Consider the following 22,863-nt stretch of genomic DNA (forward strand, 5'->3'; position numbering starts at 1 on the left):
ATATATATATATATATATATATATATATATATATATTTTTTTTTTACAATAATAGACTGAAATGTTTCATCTTTTTAAAAAAAATTCTGTGTTGTCTGTTTGAATTTTTCTGGATTTAGAATTTAACACGAATTTATTATCAAAAATGGTGGTAACCAAATGAAGGCATAAAATATTAACAATGGAATTGAACTTATAAAATAGAATTAAATTAAACAATTGCTCTTATTTTTATAGCAAACAGTGCATTGCTAAAATGAAAACATGGAAGAAAATTTTTTATTTCTTAAAAAAAATTAAAGTAAAAAAAATGTAAAAGTAAATTTTAATTATTAATACTATTTTTGAGAAATTAATTCTACTGTACAATAGTAATAAAGTACCCGTGTCAAAATTTCTAATTAAACCAAACTATTTAATGTGTTGTTGTGAAGACCTTTGAGTTTCTTTGTGTACCTGATAATAGTTGTATCAAATCAAATGGTGAAAAGCTCATGAAGCGACTCTCAGAGCAGCTCTGGAGATGAAGTTTGTTTCATGTCCTCATATAGTGAGAAGGCAGACACTAAACCATGAGCGTCACACGTGCTTGAGTAGTGCATAGTAGTAGACACAACTGCACCATTAATTCACACAAACATGCAGACTTTATATTTAAATAGGAAAACAACTTTTACTTGAAATGAAACATTTACTATCAGAGTTTTATTATTATTATTACTCTAGAACGGTTTCTCCAAAACATTTTTTTCCTGATATCAAGAGAACTGAAGATATGGGTTTAAAACCCTTGAATTAGGACAATGCTTCACTGACAGGTGATATTACATGTACTTGTGGTAATGCTTTACCATGAAAAATGCAGAGTGAGACATTTACAGTTTGCAAGATATCGTCAGATGAGGAAAAGACATAGTTTTGGCCCATGTGCAGGTGGTTAACACATACCAGCAGCTGACGGGAGACTGACAGAGGCAGCAGGTGAAGAGAAGTCGGCAAAGTCACCAATCAGATCTGAGTTTCCACCTGCAAAACATTAATATGAGACATATATAGTCTTTATAATGCAACTATACATAGCTTACAATACAAGTTAAAAAATCTGGGGTAGGTAAGGTTTTTAAAGGATCAATTTTTCACCCTTGCTGAAAAGAAAATTCACAACAGAAAAACAAAAATCTCTGTTTTATATCCAAAATTATAATCTCTCTGACGACAACAGAGTAGGACCAACTGATCTGGATGTGTAACTAAAATTCAGATACACAGACAAACACACGTGTCCATCCACATACACACAATTAGGCTGTCAGAACTTGGGTGCAACAGCTCTGGACCTCCTGACTGATGCGAGCGGACACAGCACAGCTGTTGGGCTGCTGACAGGATACGGAGGGACAGCAGCATCTGTGCACCCATCTCCTATTCGTTCTTTCTCTCTCTCGCACACAACTCACCCATCTGGGGCACTTAGCTGTCTCTAAAGAACTTCCTTGAGTATGGCTTTAAAAGCTACATCAACTTTCAGGAAAAAGTTTCTGTCTGAGTCCCTGCATCCCGGACGAGCCCCCAAATTCTGTTACGTTCCCAGTTAGTCTAGGGTTAGACGAACAGGTAACAGAATAAAAAGGAGATGTGTGGAGGCAGCAAGGTTCAATTCCCAACCCCAGAGCTTTAACAAAGGCCAAGAATCATCTCAATATCAAAACAAGTTATTTTATTTTACAGATATGGGAGGATGTCAAAACTTCAAGAGGGGGCAAGGCCAAAATAACAAAACACAAACCCTCTAAATATTTGGGGGAAACTAACTAAGCTAGAACAAAGAAAAGAACACAAAAATACAATAGAAAAACTACCTCCCTAACTAGCATAAACAGGAGAAAAACAAGATAAAGAAAATGGCACCCACCTCTCTACTAACACATTCCCAATACATTAACAATATAAGCTTAATAGGTAACAAACAATAACATAAGTAGGGACAAACAAATAATAACTTCCAAAACAAACCAGATTTCTTGTCGTAGGCATCAATTACCACAAGAGTGTTAACACAATAACACTCTAAAGAAATCATTCAACAAAGTATTAACCAAAACAACTAACAAAGCTTTTTGGGTTGAGAATAGAAGCCTCACGACGCAGCCTCCACACACACTTTGCGCTGTGCAATGGTGCTGCTTAAATCCTCACGACTTCCCCTCCTCCTGCAATCACATCAAATCACCAATCATTGGAATCAGGTGGCAGCCATTACCTCCTGCTTATGTGAAGTAAAAAGGATAGAGAGAGAAACAGGGAGAAAACAAACAAACAAAAAAAAAAACAATATGTCCTTGGACGTAACAGGCTCAAAAATGAACAATAACCAAGTAGCAAACTTTATATGCTCCAACCACATTGAGCTGTGTTCTTGACACAGGAGGTGTGGGGGTTCGAACTGGTTTGTGAGTGGTGTTCAAACCCTAAGTATAAGCAATAGTAACAGTGATGCTTAGCAAAAAAATTGCTTGTTGAAATGTGGAAAATGCAGCTGATGGGGTCTTACCTGAAGACACTGGTTGACCAGAGCCCACCATCAACAGATCTGCAAGCCCTGTGCTGGATGACTGACTCACTGATGTCTGAAAAGAGAATGAAGAATGTCACATTTCACTTCTACCACATGAAGGCAGCACAGGCTTCCTTTTGCAACCCTAATCACTTCATAGAGAGGCCTGCAGAGGTGCACTCAGGTGTTTTTGTTTAGAATGTGCAGGATCTTTTCTTAATTGACTTTAAGTGACCTTGCCTTAACACATTTTGCAGGTTCTATGTAAAAATGTACGTGAACTGCTTCATTTATATCTTATTTATTATTATTATTATACAATAAATTAATTTAAAATGATGGGAAATGATTCATGCTTAAAATTACTGAAATTAAATGAATGCTTTCACAATATTTAAAATTATTTTTCTTCTCCTTCTATCATCGTTATCATCACAGTTATTATTATTTGTTACACAGCATATTAAATGATTAAAATGATGGCCAATGATACGTGCTTAAAATGATTAAAATTAAATTAATTCCCATTTCACAATAGTTAAACATTTTATATATTTATGTATTTATTTATGTTAAATACGTTGAAGCTACAATTAGATAGTGGAACTGACATTACTGCAGTTATTGGTCAATTACAATCGCCAAATGGGCAAATATTAACCTGGCTATTTCAGCACCGCAGCCATCCAATAATGCACCATTTACAGCAGGATGAATTTGGATGAAGGCAGTATTTTACCTGGTTGTTGTCAGCATCTGGACTGCTTTTGCTGCCAGTGTAATGAGCGGCTGCGCCCAGGTCGACCGTTTTGGACGGGACTCCGCCGCGTTTGCGTGTAGAGGTGGTGGTGGATGTGATTGCATCTGTGGTCTGTGTGATCTGGACGTTCTTGGTTGTTACGGTCTCCTCGTCATCCTTAAACTCCGACTTTGCAGGACGACCATTCTGTGAAACTCGGTCCTCCTCATTGTCACTGCAGGAAGAGGCAACATTAAGACAAAAAATAATACAGTAGCTACCGCTACTTTAGTTTCATAGCGACTGAAAACTCAGTCATGTACCTGATACGATCTGGCGAGTCATCCCTCTCCTTCTTGCGGAATTTGTTGATGGTGTCATCAATGGTGCTTCCAATTTTGTCACTTATCTCCCCAAGTTTTTCACTGAATGGGAAGCTGCTCTTGTTTTTGTCCCAGTCCTCATCCCATTTGCTTTTAGATTCGGGGTCAAACTGTTCTCCCGCTGAAAATGTGGATACAGAATTAGTTAGGTGCTTAATTTGTTTCAGATATTTAAAGCTTCAGGTTGAAATTCATGAAAGGCCTGTTCACACTGGGGAAGATAACTATAAAGTTTTATTAATTGTTCTAATTCTATGAGAAGTATAATAACAATGGCACTTTCAAAACGATTTTTCCAGCTGATGAATGATAAAAACATTGACAGTCGATTAAAATCCATTCTGCTTCAAAAAGCTTGAGCACTTAAAGCAGTAGACGACATAACTGCAGCATGCTTCTATTATTGTGTGTAGGTGTGGGAGCTAATGTAGTTATCTTTATAGTTATCATTCTTGGTGTGAATGGGTCATTGTAAGTTAGATATTTATTGCCTAAAGACAAAGCATTAACTGCAGCACTTGAAGATATTTAGGATATTTAAGTATATTTAACTTTTTTTTAATTACCTCAAATGTGATAAAACTGAATTTAAGAATTTTTTTGCCCGCCTGATGAACTTGCACACAAATGCACTTCAAACTTTGAAAAGCATGGAAAATACACCTGACTAAAAACTCAACAAACTTAAAGTATAACTTAAAATCCCTTTTTTTTCTCCATCAAAACAAATCCATCATTGGCATGCCATCATTAATTGGCAATTTGAAAGTGTAGTACAGCTAATAAAGGGAGAAATCTGAGCAGCAAATCAAAGCAGAAACCAAGCACAATCTTTTTGACTTTGCACACAAGTCACATCCCTAATGGCATGACAAGGGACGTGGCATCTTGACTTGATTAGACAGCTCTAAGAGAAAACATGTAATACAAAAAGCAGAGATCTGATTATTACTTCTAACCTGATCATAAAGATCAACAAATGATGCAGTGAGCAAAGTTGAAAAAGTGATAGCCCTGAAATCAAAACAGCTCTAATCAAAAGATCAGTCGTGGGAAGAAGGGAATCCAGGGGGAATTTTCCTCACTATGCGAAAAAACTTCAGAGGGCCTAAAACAAATCCCTGTGGGATGTCTACAGTATACAGACAAAGCAGCTCACTTCTGGGGTCAATCACAGTTTCAAGAGATGAAAATAATGCCTCAAAATGACCCGTGACCAAAGGGAATTTCTTGGTTTATTTGATTACAAATTAACCCACTGGAACAATCCCCACAACATCACAATACAATTAGGAAATAATAATAAAAAAGCACCTGACAGAAAGGACTATTATATGAACTCCTCCTGAGAGCATCACCAATCTCTCTCTTTCTCTTTTCATTGGTTAACATCCAATTTCCACATAACATGCTTTACCGTCTCAGAATTGTTTGCTTGGGAAATATTAGTATACTGATATTAATTTAGAGCAGATTATTTTGGCATTCATTTGCACCAAGTATACTGGTGTAAGAAGTTGTCAGACTGTAAAATCATAAATGATGCAGGCACAACCAGTTTGGCAGAAATATCTTTTTGCCTATATTCCAGGAATGCCGCGAATTACATTTATCACGTTTTTTTTTTAGGTTTGCACGAATTTGGGGCAAAAAAATCTGTTTGTCCAACCAACAGCAGAGAGCAAAATGTCTGTGAAACCGGTTTGGAAAATGTCTGATAAACAGTCGCTGTTCCATTTAGTGGCACTAGTGGTTACAGAAATTTTAGAAATACTAAAATTTGCTACATTTGATCACTTACAGTTACTCTGTTTGAAGCCTCCCATAACGGACTGCAGCTTTAACCATGGTTTTACTATGGTAAAAGTTTAGTAACCGTTTTTTACCATTATTATTTTTTTTGCAGATTACCATTTGTATAACCACAATTTTACTACAAATACCATGGTTAAACTATGGTTAGTTTAGCAAAACTCGGGTTAATTTGTGGTTACTATGGTTTACTACAATTTTTTGGTTTTATTTGTTGTAAAACCATGATTAAACTTTTTTCCCTGTGACATTCCATTTTATTACACAACTTAATTTCTGAAATTATGTATTTTGTTTTATTTGTATATATGGATTACTTGGGCTGTTATAAACATCTGGTGAAAATTTCATGTCAACAGCATCTTTAGAAATACATTTACTGAGAAAAATGGTGACGCGTTCAATACTTATTTTACCCGCTGTATATAGGCACGGCCAATGAATTGGCCAATATCTGGACTTTGACTAAACATTGTGTAAATGAAGCGTACACTTCATTTCAGCAATTGTCTCATTTGAAGGTGAAAATATGATGCAAGATGAGCAGTGCACTGTACCTTGTAAACTCTTCTCCAATTCTTCTTGTTTTCTTTCAGCATTCTAGTCCAAAGCATGTTCATAACTTCAGGGAACTGCTCGTACATAAATGTGGATCTGCAGTAAGGTAGATTAGTCACATTATGTACAATGACTTTATACTAAGCGGATACAGTTTTTAAACCTTGTATTATGTTAATTGATAAGGTATGACGCATTAGGAATGTATTAACAATCAGAACACAAAAACGACTTCCAATAGGAATATAAGGTTTTGTAACCAGTTGTATAATATGGCATGTTTTTCAACCTGTCAAAAAACAGGAATTAATACCACTGACAAACTAATCAGCTTTAAAGATATTTGTATATTTTTCCAAAATTTGAAGTCTTTTTTTAATGATATTATTGATTATTTTTGTGTTTCTTATGAAAAATGTGTTGGTAGTACTAACACAGGGTTTCTCTATCAGGGTTTAGCAGATTAAAATACTGCCTAACCCTGATTGTTTACAGTAATTTAACAAGACACTAAATTCTTGTAAAAAAAAATAAAAAACGACATGAGGATGTAATGACTAAACTTTCAGATGATCTCAAGTCTAAGGCATTATGCAAAGCAACTGAAATCATCAGCTATCAATGATGAGATAATTCTGAAGTAATTGCCCTACACAAATGTTCTGCGGTAGTTGAGAGTAGAGTCAGTGAATGCCTGAAGACTGAAAGGGAGCACGTAGTCCTCTTACCACCCAGCAGGCTGAGCACTTACTTGGCAATCTCACCCATGAGCTGACCCGATGGGCCCCAGGAGTCATCATTGGTGGCTTCTCGAACCTTGGACTCTATCTCGGAGTAGTTCATCACAACATTGGTGCTGGGAAACAGTGAAAAACAAAGAACCACAAATAAACACCAGGCAACCACACACAGACACACCAAGTCCATTTATTGTTACACATGGAGGTGTTGAAATAAAAAAAAAAACTCTCTCGAGCCGGTCAGCTTTGGTCGACTGGTGTGTATTTTGGACTGATAGAAGAAAACATGCTGCCAAAGGTTTAAATGTGTTCAGATGAAAAACTGTACAGACAGCTCTGTTTAGTGTTAAATTTACAGAGCATTCAAGTGACTAAACCAGTTTGTTGAGATTGTCATAGATTAACATTCTATGGAAAAAATTTGTAGTATTACAAAGTCAGTATTGGCTGACTGGGATTTAAGAATCGATATTGGTTCATAAAAATGAGAATCTATTAAAATCGAGAAATCAATTTGTTTTACCCAGCCCTAGCATATTTTGTTGTTTTTAGTGGCCTCCGCTGTCACTGCGGGGTGTTGAACATGAAAAGTGACGTAATAAATAAATGTATAAGCCTATATGCTCGTCCTGTAGGTTCATTATTAAAAATGAAAATGTGAACAAAAAAAAACAAGCAATTAAATGTGCTATTATAATTAAAATATCAAAATTAAAATGACGGGTAATAATAGATTATGACAGAATTTTTACGACCCTGACAATGTTAAAGTCTAACGCAACTTCTGGGTTAAACCACACTTTTGTTTTGGTGGTTTGTCGTGAAGATAAGTGTATATTTGATGGTAGTTTTGAGAAAAGCTTGTGAAGTGAGCCTCAGAACAGCTCTGGAAATATGGACTGTCCTCATATCTTTGAAATGACACGTGTGCTTCATTTTGTGTTGTAGACAAAACTGTGCCACTCAAAGACCTTAATCAGGTTTGATGCCATATTGAATTGAATGCTTATGAAAACTAGGTTGTGAGGGATAAGACTGTGTCCTACGACGCCACAACGCGTGATAAAAGGTATCTTTTCCATGAGATTTTCCATCAGAGTTTTTGTCCTAACCAGCCACAACGGCGACACGCAATATTTCTATTTTTAAACGGCTTCTATGTCTGCGACGTTGCGGCTGGCGCAACATACAAACTGACAGTGATAATCTCAGGTACTGATTATGTGCTTTATTCAATGTTAAGTGTCTAATGTGAGTTTGAATATCATATTGCATGACATTTATAGCTTTACTGAAAGCAACAACAGATAGTTTACCTCAGATCTTGAAAATTCATTAAAGCAAACATGTACGTTAAAACTGCGAACCAACAAGTGTATTCCATAAAGATGGTATCAGTCAATCAGTATGTAAATATAATAATGTTTAATATTTATGAATTAATTTTAAACATCCATTTTATTGCAAGTGCAGTGTGCTTCCAGAGAGAGCCCGCCCACACACGCTTTTGATTGGCTGTGATATTTGATTGATTCTGTCATGTCACATTGTCGTGTCATGTCTGGTGTGGACAGCCAAATTGGTTGTCATTGGAATCTTGTCACGTCGCGTGCAGTTAGGACACGGTGTTACAGTCTTTACAATGGCACGCATTGTTTAAAGATCCTAGATCAAGTAATTTTCCCCACTCACAACTTTCAAAAGTTTTATGAAGTTTTTGTCTACTGAAAGATTTTGTCAGAAAGACGTTTCATCAGCTAAGCAATATTTGTTTATTAATGTTATTAAACAGGTTACATCACATGTTTGATAGGACTGAGAATATACTCCATGGTTTTATTTCATTTCCATCAAAAATTAAATATTGCGCAAACTGGAGTAAGGTCTTTTCACACAGAACATGTAGACTTACTAGCAACATGCACAGACTGCCTATTATCACATTTATTTCTACTGTTAGATTGATCCATAGAGTAAATGTGTCCAGCGCTCATCACCGTTAACAACAAATTTTATCGTAATCTTGATATGATATTGTTTATCGCCCAGCCCGGCAGCTCAAAAAAAGACATAAAAGTGGTCCATGCAACTGACATGCTATATTCCAAATCTTCTGAAGCAAAAATCTCTCTCTTCAAATAGCTCTCAAATGTCAATCTTCTCAAGATGTGTCCGACCTGGTTCGACAGCTCTAACATCAAACACCTTGAATTCGAATGATGACTCACAAAATGGCTTCAGAAGAACGCAGTCGCACATACATCTTTTTTTTTGTCCATCTTGGAGTTTGACAGTATAAATTTCACTTTTACTATAAGGAAAAACAGCAGTGTAGACATCGTTTAAATATCCGCTTCTGTGCTCCACAATAAAAAGAAACCATGAGTTGGGAATCTCATGAGGACTTTTTTGGGTGACAGATCAAAACGATTTTCAGAGCATCTTGTGAGATCAACATTCAACACAACTTTAGACAAACCTAATAATATATGTACAGCCTATAATCAGCACTATACAAGTATTAGCTCCACTATTAAGGCCCAGACACACCAAATCAAAGAACTACCATGTCGCCTACATCTGAGCCAAAAAGTTGCACTTGAAAATGCAAAGACCCTCAGTCATCAGCTAACTAGCACATACAGTGGGTACGGAAAGTATTCAGACCCCCTTACATTTTTCACTCTTTGTTATATTGCAGCCATTTGCTAAAATCATTTAGGTTATTTTTTTTCCCCATTAATGTACACACAGCACCCCATATTGACAGAAAAACACAGAATTGTTGACATCCTCTGCATGAGAGGAAATAACTCTCCATACCAGCAGGTGGCAGTAGCCTTCATCATTTAAAAAGGGAAACCGGTAGAGCTAGGATTGCGGATTTACAAAACGTAACCAAAGTAGTGCTTGCTTACCATTTTTGTACCAATTTCGCTCACCACAGATGGATTCATAATACAGCTCCTTCAAGTAAGTCTAAAAAAAATTGCAAATGGCAAAAGCATTGCCATTCTTTGTTTGCTTGCTTTCGTTACTTTCAAGCTGAACAGCCAATCAGATTGATCTCTGCCACCCATTCAACAAGCTCAACTGGTCAAAAAGCTGCACATGAGGGTCTGACTAATGCCAACGGAGTGGAACACCATGCAAAAACCAGGCTAACAGATGCTCAACGATGGCCTGACAATGGCTTATTTTGGCATGGCCTTTAGAGCAGACTAAACAGTGCATTTAATTAATAGACAATCAACACGGGCAAAGCCTGTAAATCATAGATCAATGCCACATCATCTGAAAATGACCAGAACCACACGCACAACAACACTGCAGAGGTGGTGCTCGGCGGATGTTTATCATGCTAACTCTCAAAACAGCTGCAAACACTTTCCATAATCATTACTAATGTGAAAATGTGGCTTTTTCCGCCTCACTCTCACAATCCCAAAGGGCAAAGAGGGTGGGAGGGTGAAAGTGAACTTCTGGAAGTTATTACAGAGAGTCTAGTGGTGCTGGATGATGTGCAGTAAAGACAGGAATGCTGGCAGGTGGACAACATGCATCTCGCTGGAACGTGGAAGCAGGTGGTCTGGAAAGACAATGCAGCTGATTTACAATCATTTGATCTCTGAAGAAAAAGAGTTAGAGAGCTAAAATCACGTCTGAGCCAAATCAATGACTTTAGAAAAATCTCGCAACAAAGACATTGATCCCACTCATCTGCGTCACTTTCAGGCTTCAGGGGTGGTGTGGTCTTTCCAATGGATCAGTTTTACTTAATGACAGAGCAAATTCAATCTGTAAACACTTTCAAAAACAAAACCTCAGAATTCCTCAAGTAACTCAGGCAATTCAGATGGAGGCCAATGCTGCACATATGGTCTTGATGACTGAAAGATGGAACTAATTGTGTGGCAGCTGGCAAGATGTTAAGTTGCTTAACCAGCACTATTCCATAAGAAGCCACACAGACATTCATCTAACAGCTTCATTAGATCATGCATCTGTATGTTGAGCAGGGCTGGACAGATACAACCTTTGGGCCTTATTCACAAAACTCAAGCAGAATCAATGTGTAAACTGATCATAAATCCATTAGCATGTAAATTGTCACATTCAAATCATACAATTTACATCCAAATGTTATGCACAATTTATTTACTCTGCTCGTATTTTAGGAATAAGACCAATTAAAGGGATAGTTCACCCAAAATTCTGTCATTAATTACTCACCCTAATGTTGTTCTAAACCTGTAAGACCTTCGTTCATCTTTGGAACACAAATTAAGATATTTTTGATGAAATCCGACAGCTCTCTGACCCTCCATAGACAGCAATGCAACTGAAATGTTCCCAGGTCCAGAAACGTAGCAAGGACGTTGGTAAAACAGTCCATGTGACATCAGTGGTTCAATCGCAATTTTACGCAGCTACGAGAATAAAAAATAAGGACTTTATTCAACAATTCTTCTCATCCAAATCTCGTCTTCCGCCATTATCGAGTACCTCTGCACGTAAACAGCGTATGCTCATGGTGCTGCTGATGTAGAACACGCATGCGCTGAGTCTTGGTTACGTACAGAGAAACGCACGTCCATGCATTGTGGTACTCTATAAAAATGCAATTTATTCCCGTAATGCAAGGCTGAATTTTCAATAGCCATTACTCCAGTCTTTGGTGTCACATGATCCTTCAGAAAACATTCTAATATTCTATTATTATTTTTTATTTTATTTTAAGAGACTTATACAACCTTATAAAGGCAAACTTTTACATTAAAATCATCAATCAGGCACAAAAGTTGTAAATTTACTGGCTTGACCACAAACTTGCACAGTATCACGGAGCAGAGTCTATTGTTTTGGTTTCAGTGTCAAGCAAGAGTTCACGATAGCGGGATTGACAATCTATGTGATTCAAGCACGTAGAAAGAGTGCTGCATAGTTGGCCTAAGATTACAAGGAAAATCTCAGGCAACTGAATAATGAATGATGTCGGTTTATGCAAGCAAGCGGCCTGTAGAGCAGTCACACACACATAATAAATACATTCCAGACACACGTACGCTGCTGTGTACTGTGCTGCACATATTCCGCTGGAATATTCAATATGCAGGAAAGACAAAAGCAGAAGAGGCAGGCTTTCTTTTGCACAAAGAGAAGGGGGCACAGACAGGCGTAGGGGCGGCTTGCCATCCTTTGCATCCGCAGCCTCTTTGTTCTATGGGCCTGCCGAGATTTACTCTCCACTTCTTTTATTCTCTCCTTCGTTGTTCTTCGCTAGAATGAATGTGTGTACTTACACATTCACTGTGGAGCTATGGCCTGCGAAAAACCCACAACAAACTCAAGACGCCTCGCATGAAAGCTCTCTGAGTGGTTTCAGCTTTCCTGCTCCGCCACCTCAGACTAAAAAGACTACCTACAGCTTCAGAGGGAAGCAAAGGTCTGGATAAAGCTTTACGATGGAGATGAGGATGGTGGCGGTTTATAATAAGTATGATGGAGAGAGAACGAAAGCAGCAGCTAAGAGATGAAAGGAGTGATACCTGGACAAGGGAAAGTTTGCTAGGGAAAGAAGTCCCAAGAGATGTGAATTATGGAGATGGGTGATTCTGAGGGCTACCACTGGGTTTTGTGCTCAACAACAAACAAATGTATATATGGATGAAATATTTCATTTTAAATATATAATGGAACTTTTTTTTTTCTTTATATTGACAGTTCTCAATACAGAGTTAAAAAAAAATTTTATTCTATGCAGTGCATTCTGATATTGCTATAAATGCACATTTGACACATGATGCTGCCTTCAACTTTAGCCAAAAAAGGCATCTTTAAAGACAGCATACTTTTAGTACCCGCTGACCTTTCGTTTATGATTGAATTTGATTACAGCTCAAAGGGTAACAGATTTGAATACAAATACCAAAAAAAAAGCACACGACATGATTCTCAATGCATCACATTTTTATTAGTACATAGAAGGGCAAAATAATAATTGAATAATAAAATGACCAATTTTAATTAATACAAATAACTTCTTAAAATAATCTAATTATAAATTAATCTAATTACAATTTAGTTGTATGTAGCAAATACAGAGATGCAAACAGGTAAGGGGGAATTGGATTGGGGGCATGCCCAAAACGGAATTACTTTTAAAGATATTTGCTTTACATGCTCATTTAGTTACTTTAAGGTATTTAAAAAAATATTTTTTATTAACTTATATGTCCAAAAGCGTAATTCTTTCACACACACCAACACACAAAAAAATTTACATGTTGCAACATTTTGCAAAAATCAAGATTGAATATATTTGGTTAAAATCCCATGTTATAAAAGATGAAGTGCTATGCAGGCTATTTTAGACAATATTGGCTGATTAGACGGCAATGCTGACCTAAAATGCAAAATGTTAGCCTCCTCTCTCTCTTCACCGTTTCCCACATCTCAGACCTCAAATACATAAAATATTACCCGTTTTAGACATAGTTTTTGAAGTAAAGAGTAAAGAAAATACTATACAAAACTTATTGAAACAACCAGGGGCCAGTTGCATAAACTTAGCCACTTAAGAAATTGACCAACTAGCAGTTGCCAAAGGGTAATCAGTCTTACTCTTCCAACACAAATAAGACCAATCTGCCTTTTCATAACTGAATTAAAAAAGTTATGACCAGTCTGCAACCGGCCCTAGTTCTTTATTTACCCTTGTAAATATACCCTTGTATGACTTTTTAGCAAATACTTTTGTTTAATGTATTTTTAGTTATTTTTGTTTTGTATTTATAGGGTTAGAGGTTGGGTTTATTTTTCTTTTTGGATATGTTAGGGTTAAAGGGATAAGTATGACAACTCTCCAATACAATTGTGACATTTCACTTTCGTGAAGATAGGAATCAATCTAAAATGCTTTCAAACCGGCAGACTTTGACCTCTGAGACATTCCAACTCAAATCACAATACAGTTTTGCACTGCTATTTAACCAAATGCTGTATGTGCAACTCATGCAGATCAGCATCAAGATGAGATTATATATTGTTATTGGAGCTGCGATTAAAAAAAAAAAAGTCTCAAAATGATTCAAATAATTTATTTTACTAAATTGTATAATGGTTAAAATAATGGAGAGAAACTATGTTGATTAATCTTACTCATAATTCAGTGGAATTGTCCAGCTGCTATTGATTTTATGTGCATTCAGCAGTGATAAACACATTCCAGTGATAGACACATCAATGACAAAAGTATTTTAGTATTCAGAACACATTTAAAGTAGACGAGCTACATGGGACATTTGCATTCTGATTCCAAACGCAAACAAATAAATCAAAAGATTTCGCCTTATGGCCTGACACCTTCTACACCAAGTTATTACAACATCAAATTTCGCAGAATAGACTATATATATATTTTTTAAAGTTACAAGAAGAAACAAAACCATACATGAGGATAAAATATACTGGGCAACTGCAAATAAGAAGAAATTAATCCAAATATCGAATCTCCCACCTTTGGCTTAAACAGAGGAGCAACTTTAACTTTCTTGGAAGCACTGTTGCCGACACATTAAATAAGTGTAAGATAACTTCTGTAACCAATCTTGTTGAAATCCAAAAGAGCAAATAACTTCAAAATAGGGTTTGGACGAAGTCCTTTTTTCAATGAGTAGAATGGTTTCCACTGTTGCGTGAGCCAAACCACAAGCTTACTGCCAGTTTAAGTGTACTACTAGCCCTACCTTCTTGAGACACCACAGGTGAACACAATATTAAAAAAGACAAAAATTACAAAGTTGGAGTGATCAGATATTTTCTATTAAAATATCTAATCATATAAAAGTGCAGTTATCATAATCAAGTCGTATTATAACGGCATGACTTGGCATTCAAAAGCAAAATGAAATTTTTCCTGTTGGAAATGTGCTGGACAGTTTAGATTGGGGTTGATTTAAGCCTAATTTATGATTCTCATCTGTAGGTTGTTGAAATGTTGGTGGATTACCAAAATAAGTCATTATGATTACGCATCACTCCCCACCATCTCCCAGCAGCCAAAAAACTTTTTGAGTTTTGCCAAACATACATAAAACTGGCTCTGGTTTGGCAAACCGATTACACAGCAACATAACCAACAACACTTCCAAAAACTATATAAACCTCTGTAGGTCCATAAAAGCACAAGAGGACGCCCTAAACATCATTTTAGTGTCATGCAAATTGTAATACACTTCACGACTTGTACCAATAATCACACACGATAAAACTTTAAAGTCACAAAGTTGCGCATTGCGTTCATATTCTGCTGTTCTGTGGCCACGGATATGCGGGTCTTGTCTTTTCTCCTACAGAGGACTTAATTCCCTCATTTTAGTTAAAGGGACATATGATGCGATTTCAAGTTTTCCTTTCTCTTTGGAGTGTTACAAGCTCTTGGTGCATAAAGAAGATCTGTAAAGTTGCAAAGACTAAAGTCTCAAATTCAAAGAGATATTCTTTATAAAAGTTAAGAGTCAGCCACGCCTACCTAAAATGGTTCGTTCTAACACGCCCCCACATATCTACGTCACGATGTGCGAAGATTTGCATAACGCCGGCCAAATGTTCACGCAAAGAAAGAAGGCCTAACTTTTATTCTCGCTGTAGTATTGTTGCTGCCGCCATGTCGTGAAGGCACTGTGTGTTTCGTTGTGAAAGCGAAACTACTTTGTTTGGCCTTCCAAAAGAAGACACAACTAGAAATCAGTGGTTAAGTTGTATTTACAACACTGTTCCAGAACAGTTCAACCCAAATATTCAGATGTGTCCAGCGCATTTTATGGAGGACTGTTTCCTGGGAGAGTAGACTACAATGCCGGCTGTTCTGACTCGCAGACTGCAAGTACGTTTTTCATATTTAAAGGATTTGCCACTGATGAATCAAACTCGAGTTTTGAGCAGTGTATAGTAGCACTTGTTGTTTGTAATTTCTCCGATCACAAATGCAGACATGGTTTTATGTTTACACTGCGCGATGCAACGCGTAAAAAGACAGTATAAATCCTTATAATCCGTAATTATGTCCCCACTGGATGCAACAAATGCCTCGTTTATAATGGGTTTTAATGTTTTTGTCTCTTCGCTCCGGCCGGGACACGGCATCCCAGAGCACAACTCGCTTTTCAGACCGATGAGCTTTGTAATGGGTTTTCCAGGGAACAAATTAATGAAACACGGACTGTGGCCACAAATTAATAAGTCATAGGAACGAATTAACAAGTTGTAGGTATGAATTATAGGTATATATAGGCTATCTGTCCTGCTCGTGTCCCACAGCCCTGTCAAAGCGCAATCCCTATATGAAACAATTATCTGGGGAAATTATAATTAAACATGACTTATTACATTTCAGTACAAAAGAACTTTGTATTGTTTCTGTTTAAAGGTACTTTTAAAGTTTGGATCACAAACTCGTAATTGTATGCAAGTGAATTATTCTCTCAAAAGACCCAGCCTTGTCACCGTCACTCACAACCGCACGCACCCCGAAATTAAACTGCTTAATCGACCATTGATAGCTTTAATCGATTGTATCTCTTATCAACAATTAATCGATTGTCGATTAAACGTTGACATCCACTGAACATGGTTTATTTTTACCTTATGTAAACATTCTTAAATGTGCATTCAATGGCTTTTGTTTGCCTTAAACAGATAAAGACAAAAATATGATGACATTAATTTAATGTGTAAAGCACCATTTCTGCAACAGGCAGAAAAAAGAATACATGAGCAGGTATTTGTACAATATTGGTGTTGCACCAAATAGTCGTCACAAAGTTAAACTTCACTGCGAAACGGTCAAGATTCAAAACATTTTTAAATACATAGGGAAAAAATGAATACAAAGACAGGGCTGTCAGTAATAACAATTGCTATAGACTTGTAGTCAATAGTCAAGTGAAATGTTCCAGTGTTGACACCATTTTCCTATAAGAGAACTATAAAAGGACAGTTCACCCAAAATTGTGAATTCTGTCATCAGTTACTCACCCTTATACCTTTCCAAACCCGTAAGACTTTCATTCATCTTTGGAACACAAATGAAGAGTATTTTTAATGAAATCTCTGTGCTTTCTGTCCCTCCATTGACAGCCTATGCAACTACCATTTCAAGGTCCAGTAAGGTATAGCTGTCAGATTTCATTAAAAAGGATCTTAATTAGTGTTCCAAAAATGAACAAAAGTCTCACAGGATTGGAATGATATTTTTCATATAATATTTTGGGTGAACTAACCCTTTAAGTTAGATTACTAACCTCTACTTCATGCTAAATTATCGTAGTGTTAAACTACAATTACATGGTTCTGCAAAAATACTTTCTTGTAAAGCATTTGAAAATATGGAACAAAGCCCTCATTAATGCACTCATGCCTGACATTTCAATGTGAAACTAGGAGAACTACAATCTGAATTAAGAGCAGGGCTCCAAGAGTTTGTGTGCTTTTAGTATCTTTTGCCATGTGCCAGTTTGAGGAAACTACTTTTTTTTTTCTTTTTCTGCATGTTCAGTCCAAGTTTCATGTTGAGATTTGAAAAAAAGGTCAAATTGTACATGGATTTTCGAAGTTAATTCACATGAGTTACATGAGTCTTGGAAGCGTAGCCGTTTGGTTCCCTTCATCTGAATCTTTGACCCTCATTCAGGATTTCTTCACAGGAAGACTGGAAATGACAAGAAAGGAAATGAATGAAACTGAACTGAACGATACACTTAAAAGGGATTGTTCACAAAAAAAATGAAAATTCTGTCATTAATTACTCACCCTCAGGTCGTTCCAAACCCATAAGACCTTCATTCATCTTCAGAACACAAATTAAGATGGTACTCTCGTTAATGGCGGTAAACTCTCCCAGGAGAGAAGAAATTGTTGAATAAAGTTATTTTTGTTTTCTTTGCACACAAAAAGTATGCTCATAGCTTCGTAAAATTACAGTTGAACCACTGATGTCACATGGACCATTTTAATGATGTCTTTATAATTTGTTTCTGTGCCTTGACCGTTTTAGGACCCTTGCTGACTATGCAGGATCAGAAAGGATTTTCGGATATCATCAAAAATATCGTCATTTGTGTTGCAAAGATGAACGAAGGTCTGACAGGTTTGTAACGACATGAGGGTGAGTAATTAATGACAGAAATTTTTCATTTTTGGGTGAAATTTCCCTTTAATTATTTTCAACTAAACAGCAACACAACAAAATGCTTTTTACACAGCATTTCATTATATGTTCCATACATTTGCATGAATTCCAGCGTAGGTGCCATCTCTTCTGGATATTTTATGTTTAGAATAAAACGATGAAAATGTGTAGCTCAGCCACAATGGGGGAGAAGATGTAACTTCTTTAATGACAGCAATCTGGAATCACCAATAACATTAAACAAAATAATAAAAAAAAAAAAAAATACATCGTAACTTCAGAAAACCACTCCAAACATTGATTCAATCTTTCCTACAAAAACAACTTCAATAAAGTCAACTGAATAAACGACTCAATTACAAAAAAAAATTCAGTATTGAACATCCCTAATGGTAAATAAAAACTGTTAATACATAAAACAGAATACAAACCCATGATAAGAATGCAGGGGGTTCTTGGGATGTACAGTACAGCAGCAATTACGACCTGTCATTAGAAAAGAAAACAAAAGAAACACTATGAATGTCATGAACTGTTGTCACATCTGACAAATCCCAACTCTTTACATCAGTTAAGACTAACTCATTTAAGACTGTCACTCGCCAAAAATGGTCATTTTGACAATTTTGTGTGCTTTTGTGCATGTAAGTGTGAGAGAAAACTCGATGCGCTCCTGGCACGCTGTCTGAAGCAGCATTCTCTGCGTATGCATGACATGTATGCGTTCACAGACAGCGTGTCAATAACGTTACCGAATTAATTTCTTATGTGTGTGTAACAAAAACAAGACAATAAAAAGTCTATACCTACCTTGTTTGGCAAAAAAGGTGATGTGTTATCCTTGAAGAATTCCACGATGTCAGATCTTCACCTAGTCGTATTTTAATCTCTTTTAAATAAAGTCGTAAATGGTCTCTTCTTTTCTTGACAATTCCTCTGCCAGCTTCTGTTGAAAGCATAAAGCGCTCTAAACAGTTGTAACGCACTTCAGATTTAATGTTATCACAGCTGCTTAATATCACCTCAGTAACATGCCGGATGCTTGAAACGACATGCTCAGTAACAAATACACCGCATCAACAACAATTAAAAGTTAATAAACAATTAAAAGTGAGCACACTGTAACACGTACCTCCACGTCGAGTAAGATGTGACGTTATGCTGAAAATGTTGAATATGACGGCTCCGACATTCATTTGCCAAACAAGCCAGACAGCAACTGTTAACTTTACAGTTTGTTACATTTAACAAAAAATAATTTACCACGGAAGTGTAAAAACGGTACCCCAAACCCGAAATCCGACTTTAAAATGAAACTTTGACTGAGACTATCCCCATGAGTAATGGCGCCTGCTCTAGCACTTTTCGTGCCAATAATCGACTGAGCTTCTTGTTCCTATGCAAAGCGTAACTCAAAAATACGGAAAAACAACTGTAAAAACCAAATACGGAAAATTCCTTCAAATTATTGCGGTATATTGTGCTGTATTTTTACGGACAATTTTTACAGTGTACAGTGTTTCCCACAGACTTACACTCTATGTGTGGCGGCATTTCCGCTGGGGGAAATATATGTATATAATGTAAATATAAAACAGCAGACGGGCTTATTGAAAATGCTAATTCATTCTCTGCCAGTTGGAGGCGCTTTTGGAGCAGCAGAACTAGCGGTTTCCCCGATAACGGCTGTACACAAAGCAGCGCTGCGCTCATGAATGCTACTTTATCAGGCATTATAGGAAAGATTAAATAAAAATGACATCAAAACTTTTCTGAAGACAATCGGTTCCCTTCAAAGATACATTAATTTAAAAACACCCGTGCCACGTTTTGCCTTTGAAACATGCAGTGCACACGTATAACCCACCCTGGACACCCCTCTGGCTATGCCACTGATAATCTTCTTGTTCGTAAACATTCTGAATTGGACTCAAATTAGAGTGGCAAGATTGACATCATCATTGTTAATATTTACAGTTAAGCACATGAAACTTGCGGTTATGGTAAGGGTTGTCATTTCTGAAACATGCTCTAAGCATTTTGCCAATCACAACACACTGGGCCAGCTAACCAATCAGAGCAGATTTCATGTTTCGGAAGGAGGGACTTTATCGAAACAAGAACTAAACGGGGTGTTCGAGACAGACTCGGAAGACAGGTGCTGCCATAATGTAAAATATATATAGAATATGAACAATCAAGCATGAATAGAATAGCAAAAACTATTCTAGTACACTCCAAAAACCAAATCAAGACTTTAAAAAAGGACATAATAAGACCCCTTTAAAATTGTTGTTGCGTTTAAAAAAAAAAGGTCTATATTAAACACAGTAAAAGCCAGCATTAGCTACTGATTTTTAGGGCTGGACCAGAATATTCGATTATTCGTTCGGTGGGTTGGCATTCGATTTTCAATTTTGAGATTCGAATAATCTTTTTTTTTTCTTCTTCTTTCTTTTCTCTCGAACACCTGGCATCCCCCGCAAAATGGTTCTCATTCGCACTTGAATATGAATCGCCCATGAGTAAACGTCATGATTCAGTTCATCTGGAAGAGAAGACAAAAATGCCGAAGACCTCAGCTGTGTGGGAGCACTTTAAATTGAGTGAGGACAAGACAAAGGCAGTGTGCCAAATATGTGATTTGAAACTGGCCTACCACAACAGCACATCAAGTTTGAAAAATCACCTGAGTTCTGCAAGTAGTACGCCTATAGTATAGTGTTGGTGTAAAAATATGAGCTGCTTTTATTCGCCATGTTAATCAGTAATTTTACGCATGATAAAAACGTGCACTTAATTTGCTTGGAGAATACTTGCAAATACGGCAGTCATAAAAAAAGCGTACAGTAGCCCAGCCTAATAATAATTTGTCTATATTAAAAGTATTGCTCTTCACAGACCTGTGTGTTTTGTATCACTAGTGCATTGTACGTTCTCGGAGCATATAAGCCCTGCCCGCATGAGGCGCGCCGCTTCCGGCTCGCGCTGTTCTGTAGTAGCACAATTAATCAAATTTCTAATCGTGATTACAATTACAGATGTCACAATTATGTAATCGTTCAAAGCGGCAATTAATCGTTCAAAGTCCACTTATGTTATTCTGTGTGCTTAAGATCTGTTTTTTTCTTTCTACAAGTTATCTTAAGGGTTTTTTCCATTATTTTAATATGACATTATAATACCATGCATATTTGACCTTTTTTTATTTAAAGAAGAAACCAATCCAATGAATTTATTTATTTATGATTTAACGCCATGTCAACAGCAGTGGCTATATTCATGGCAAGAGATTTCAATTTCACAATTCAGTCATATATATCATTTCAAAACAATTATATAACAGTTTTGTTTGGAAATGATATATATAAATAAATAAATATGTACAAATATTCAAAAACATACATAAAATAAAAATAATAACAAGAACAAAAGTAATAAGAACAATTATCTAGAGTCTTTCAGCTTAATGCATGACAAAAAATTTTAAATCGTCCAAGGAGAATTCTTGAAAAAAAATGTCCATTAATATACACTAAAAAACGCGGAGTTGTTTTTTCAACCCAAATGCTGGGTTGAGACCGCTGGGTTGTTTTAACCCATTTTGGGTTGTTTTTACCCATATATGTCGTACGTCATATTTACATAAGATTTTACAATATTAAAATTATTTGAGGTGTTAAGAGAGGGTTATTAACATATTTACATGTTAATTCGTTATCTTCTTTTTCGCTCTTAAATTGAATGTAGTTTCCTAAAGGAAACAGCGTTATGTAATAAAGACTAGCCTAATTATTTTGAGGCTGATGAAGTGATAATTGTTCAAAGTAATGTTTTGCATGTTATATTTCAGACTTGTTGAGCTTTGTGTCTTCATTGTGCCCGCGCCGGGTGTTAACACAGAACCCTGCTTGTGTGAGGCGGCAATTTTCTCAGCTTCTTCAGAAGAGAGGGAAAGACGGTTTAAGGCAAGTAAACTTCAGAATTCCACCACGTTACCAAATTATTATTTTTTTTTACTAAGAGTAAAAGAATGTTTGTTGTTTTTGTAGATGTTGAAAGCCAGAGACATAGGAGAGCATCATTCTTTTGAGATTAATACGAGTTATTTTTAGAAAATAAATGTTTCTGTTGTCTCCTGCCTGTTTACCTCACATTTTGATGCAACAACAGTATGATTACGTGTTAATATTTTATTTAAACCATTGATATCCGTGTTTTTCATTGCAGAACTCAAACCAACTTTGGAGTTGTCTGATTTGGAGAGTCTTCATTCTTGGTCTTCCTTTCTTAAAGGAATAGTTCACAAAAAAAAATTTATTTACTTGCCCTCATGTCATTCCAAACCTATAAGACTTTTGTCTATCTTTAGAACACAAATGAAGATATTTTTAATTTGCTCTCATAATGTTTTGTTAATCCATTGAAAGTCTAGATAATCAGTATTTTCAAGCTTCAAAAATACAGAGTTATTGTAGAAGTAATCCATGCCAATATTTATATATATATTTATATATTTTAAATTATATCATAGGGAACATGTCTGTTCAGAAGAAAATACTGGTCTCCCAGACTTGCAATGGAGGACAAAAATTAAGAGAATATTAAATATATTTACTTGTGTTCCAAAATTAGCAGAGTTTGTATGGGTTTGGAACAACACGGGGGAGAATAAATTATGACCATTTACATTTTTTGGTGAACTAATTTTTTAAAGAGCAGCCCTCCACGTACATGAAAATTTGTGAGGTATGTAATGGCGCTTTTCCACTGCGTGGTACGACTCGGCTCGGTACGGCTCCGTACGGCACGGTTCGGCTCGGTTTGCGTTTCCACTGCAGTTCAGTACCGCTTTAGAGTGGGCGGGATTATTCACATGTCGTTAT

General features: G+C 36.4%; 2 protein-coding genes across 2 annotated transcripts in view; both read right to left on the reverse strand.

Annotated features, from left to right (window-relative positions):
- Positions 1-5,502, reverse strand: part of LOC107581984 (clathrin interactor 1-like) — a 13,706-nt gene extending 8,204 nt beyond the window's left edge. Inside the window, exons 1-5 of the mRNA XM_016267679.1 lie at positions 5,478-5,502; positions 3,617-3,797; positions 3,294-3,528; positions 2,552-2,627; positions 949-1,026 (exon numbers count right to left, since the gene is read on the reverse strand). Of these exons, the coding sequence (XP_016123165.1) occupies positions 949-1,026; positions 2,552-2,627; positions 3,294-3,528; positions 3,617-3,797; positions 5,478-5,502 (595 nt within the window). The remainder of the gene's footprint in view (positions 1-948; positions 1,027-2,551; positions 2,628-3,293; positions 3,529-3,616; positions 3,798-5,477) is intronic.
- A 480-nt stretch (positions 5,503-5,982) lies between these two features.
- The window catches only part of LOC107581985 (clathrin interactor 1-like), a 23,892-nt gene continuing 7,011 nt past the window's right edge, over positions 5,983-22,863 (reverse strand). The window contains exons 2-3 of the mRNA XM_016267680.1: positions 6,798-6,902; positions 5,983-6,142 (exon numbers count right to left, since the gene is read on the reverse strand). Coding sequence (XP_016123166.1) covers positions 5,983-6,142; positions 6,798-6,902 — 265 coding nt within the window. The remainder of the gene's footprint in view (positions 6,143-6,797; positions 6,903-22,863) is intronic.

This window comes from Sinocyclocheilus grahami, unplaced genomic scaffold (genome assembly GCF_001515645.1).
Source record: "Sinocyclocheilus grahami isolate Dianchi unplaced genomic scaffold, SAMN03320097.WGS_v1.1 scaffold39.1, whole genome shotgun sequence".
NCBI classification, from domain to species: Eukaryota; Metazoa; Chordata; class Actinopteri; order Cypriniformes; family Cyprinidae; genus Sinocyclocheilus; species Sinocyclocheilus grahami.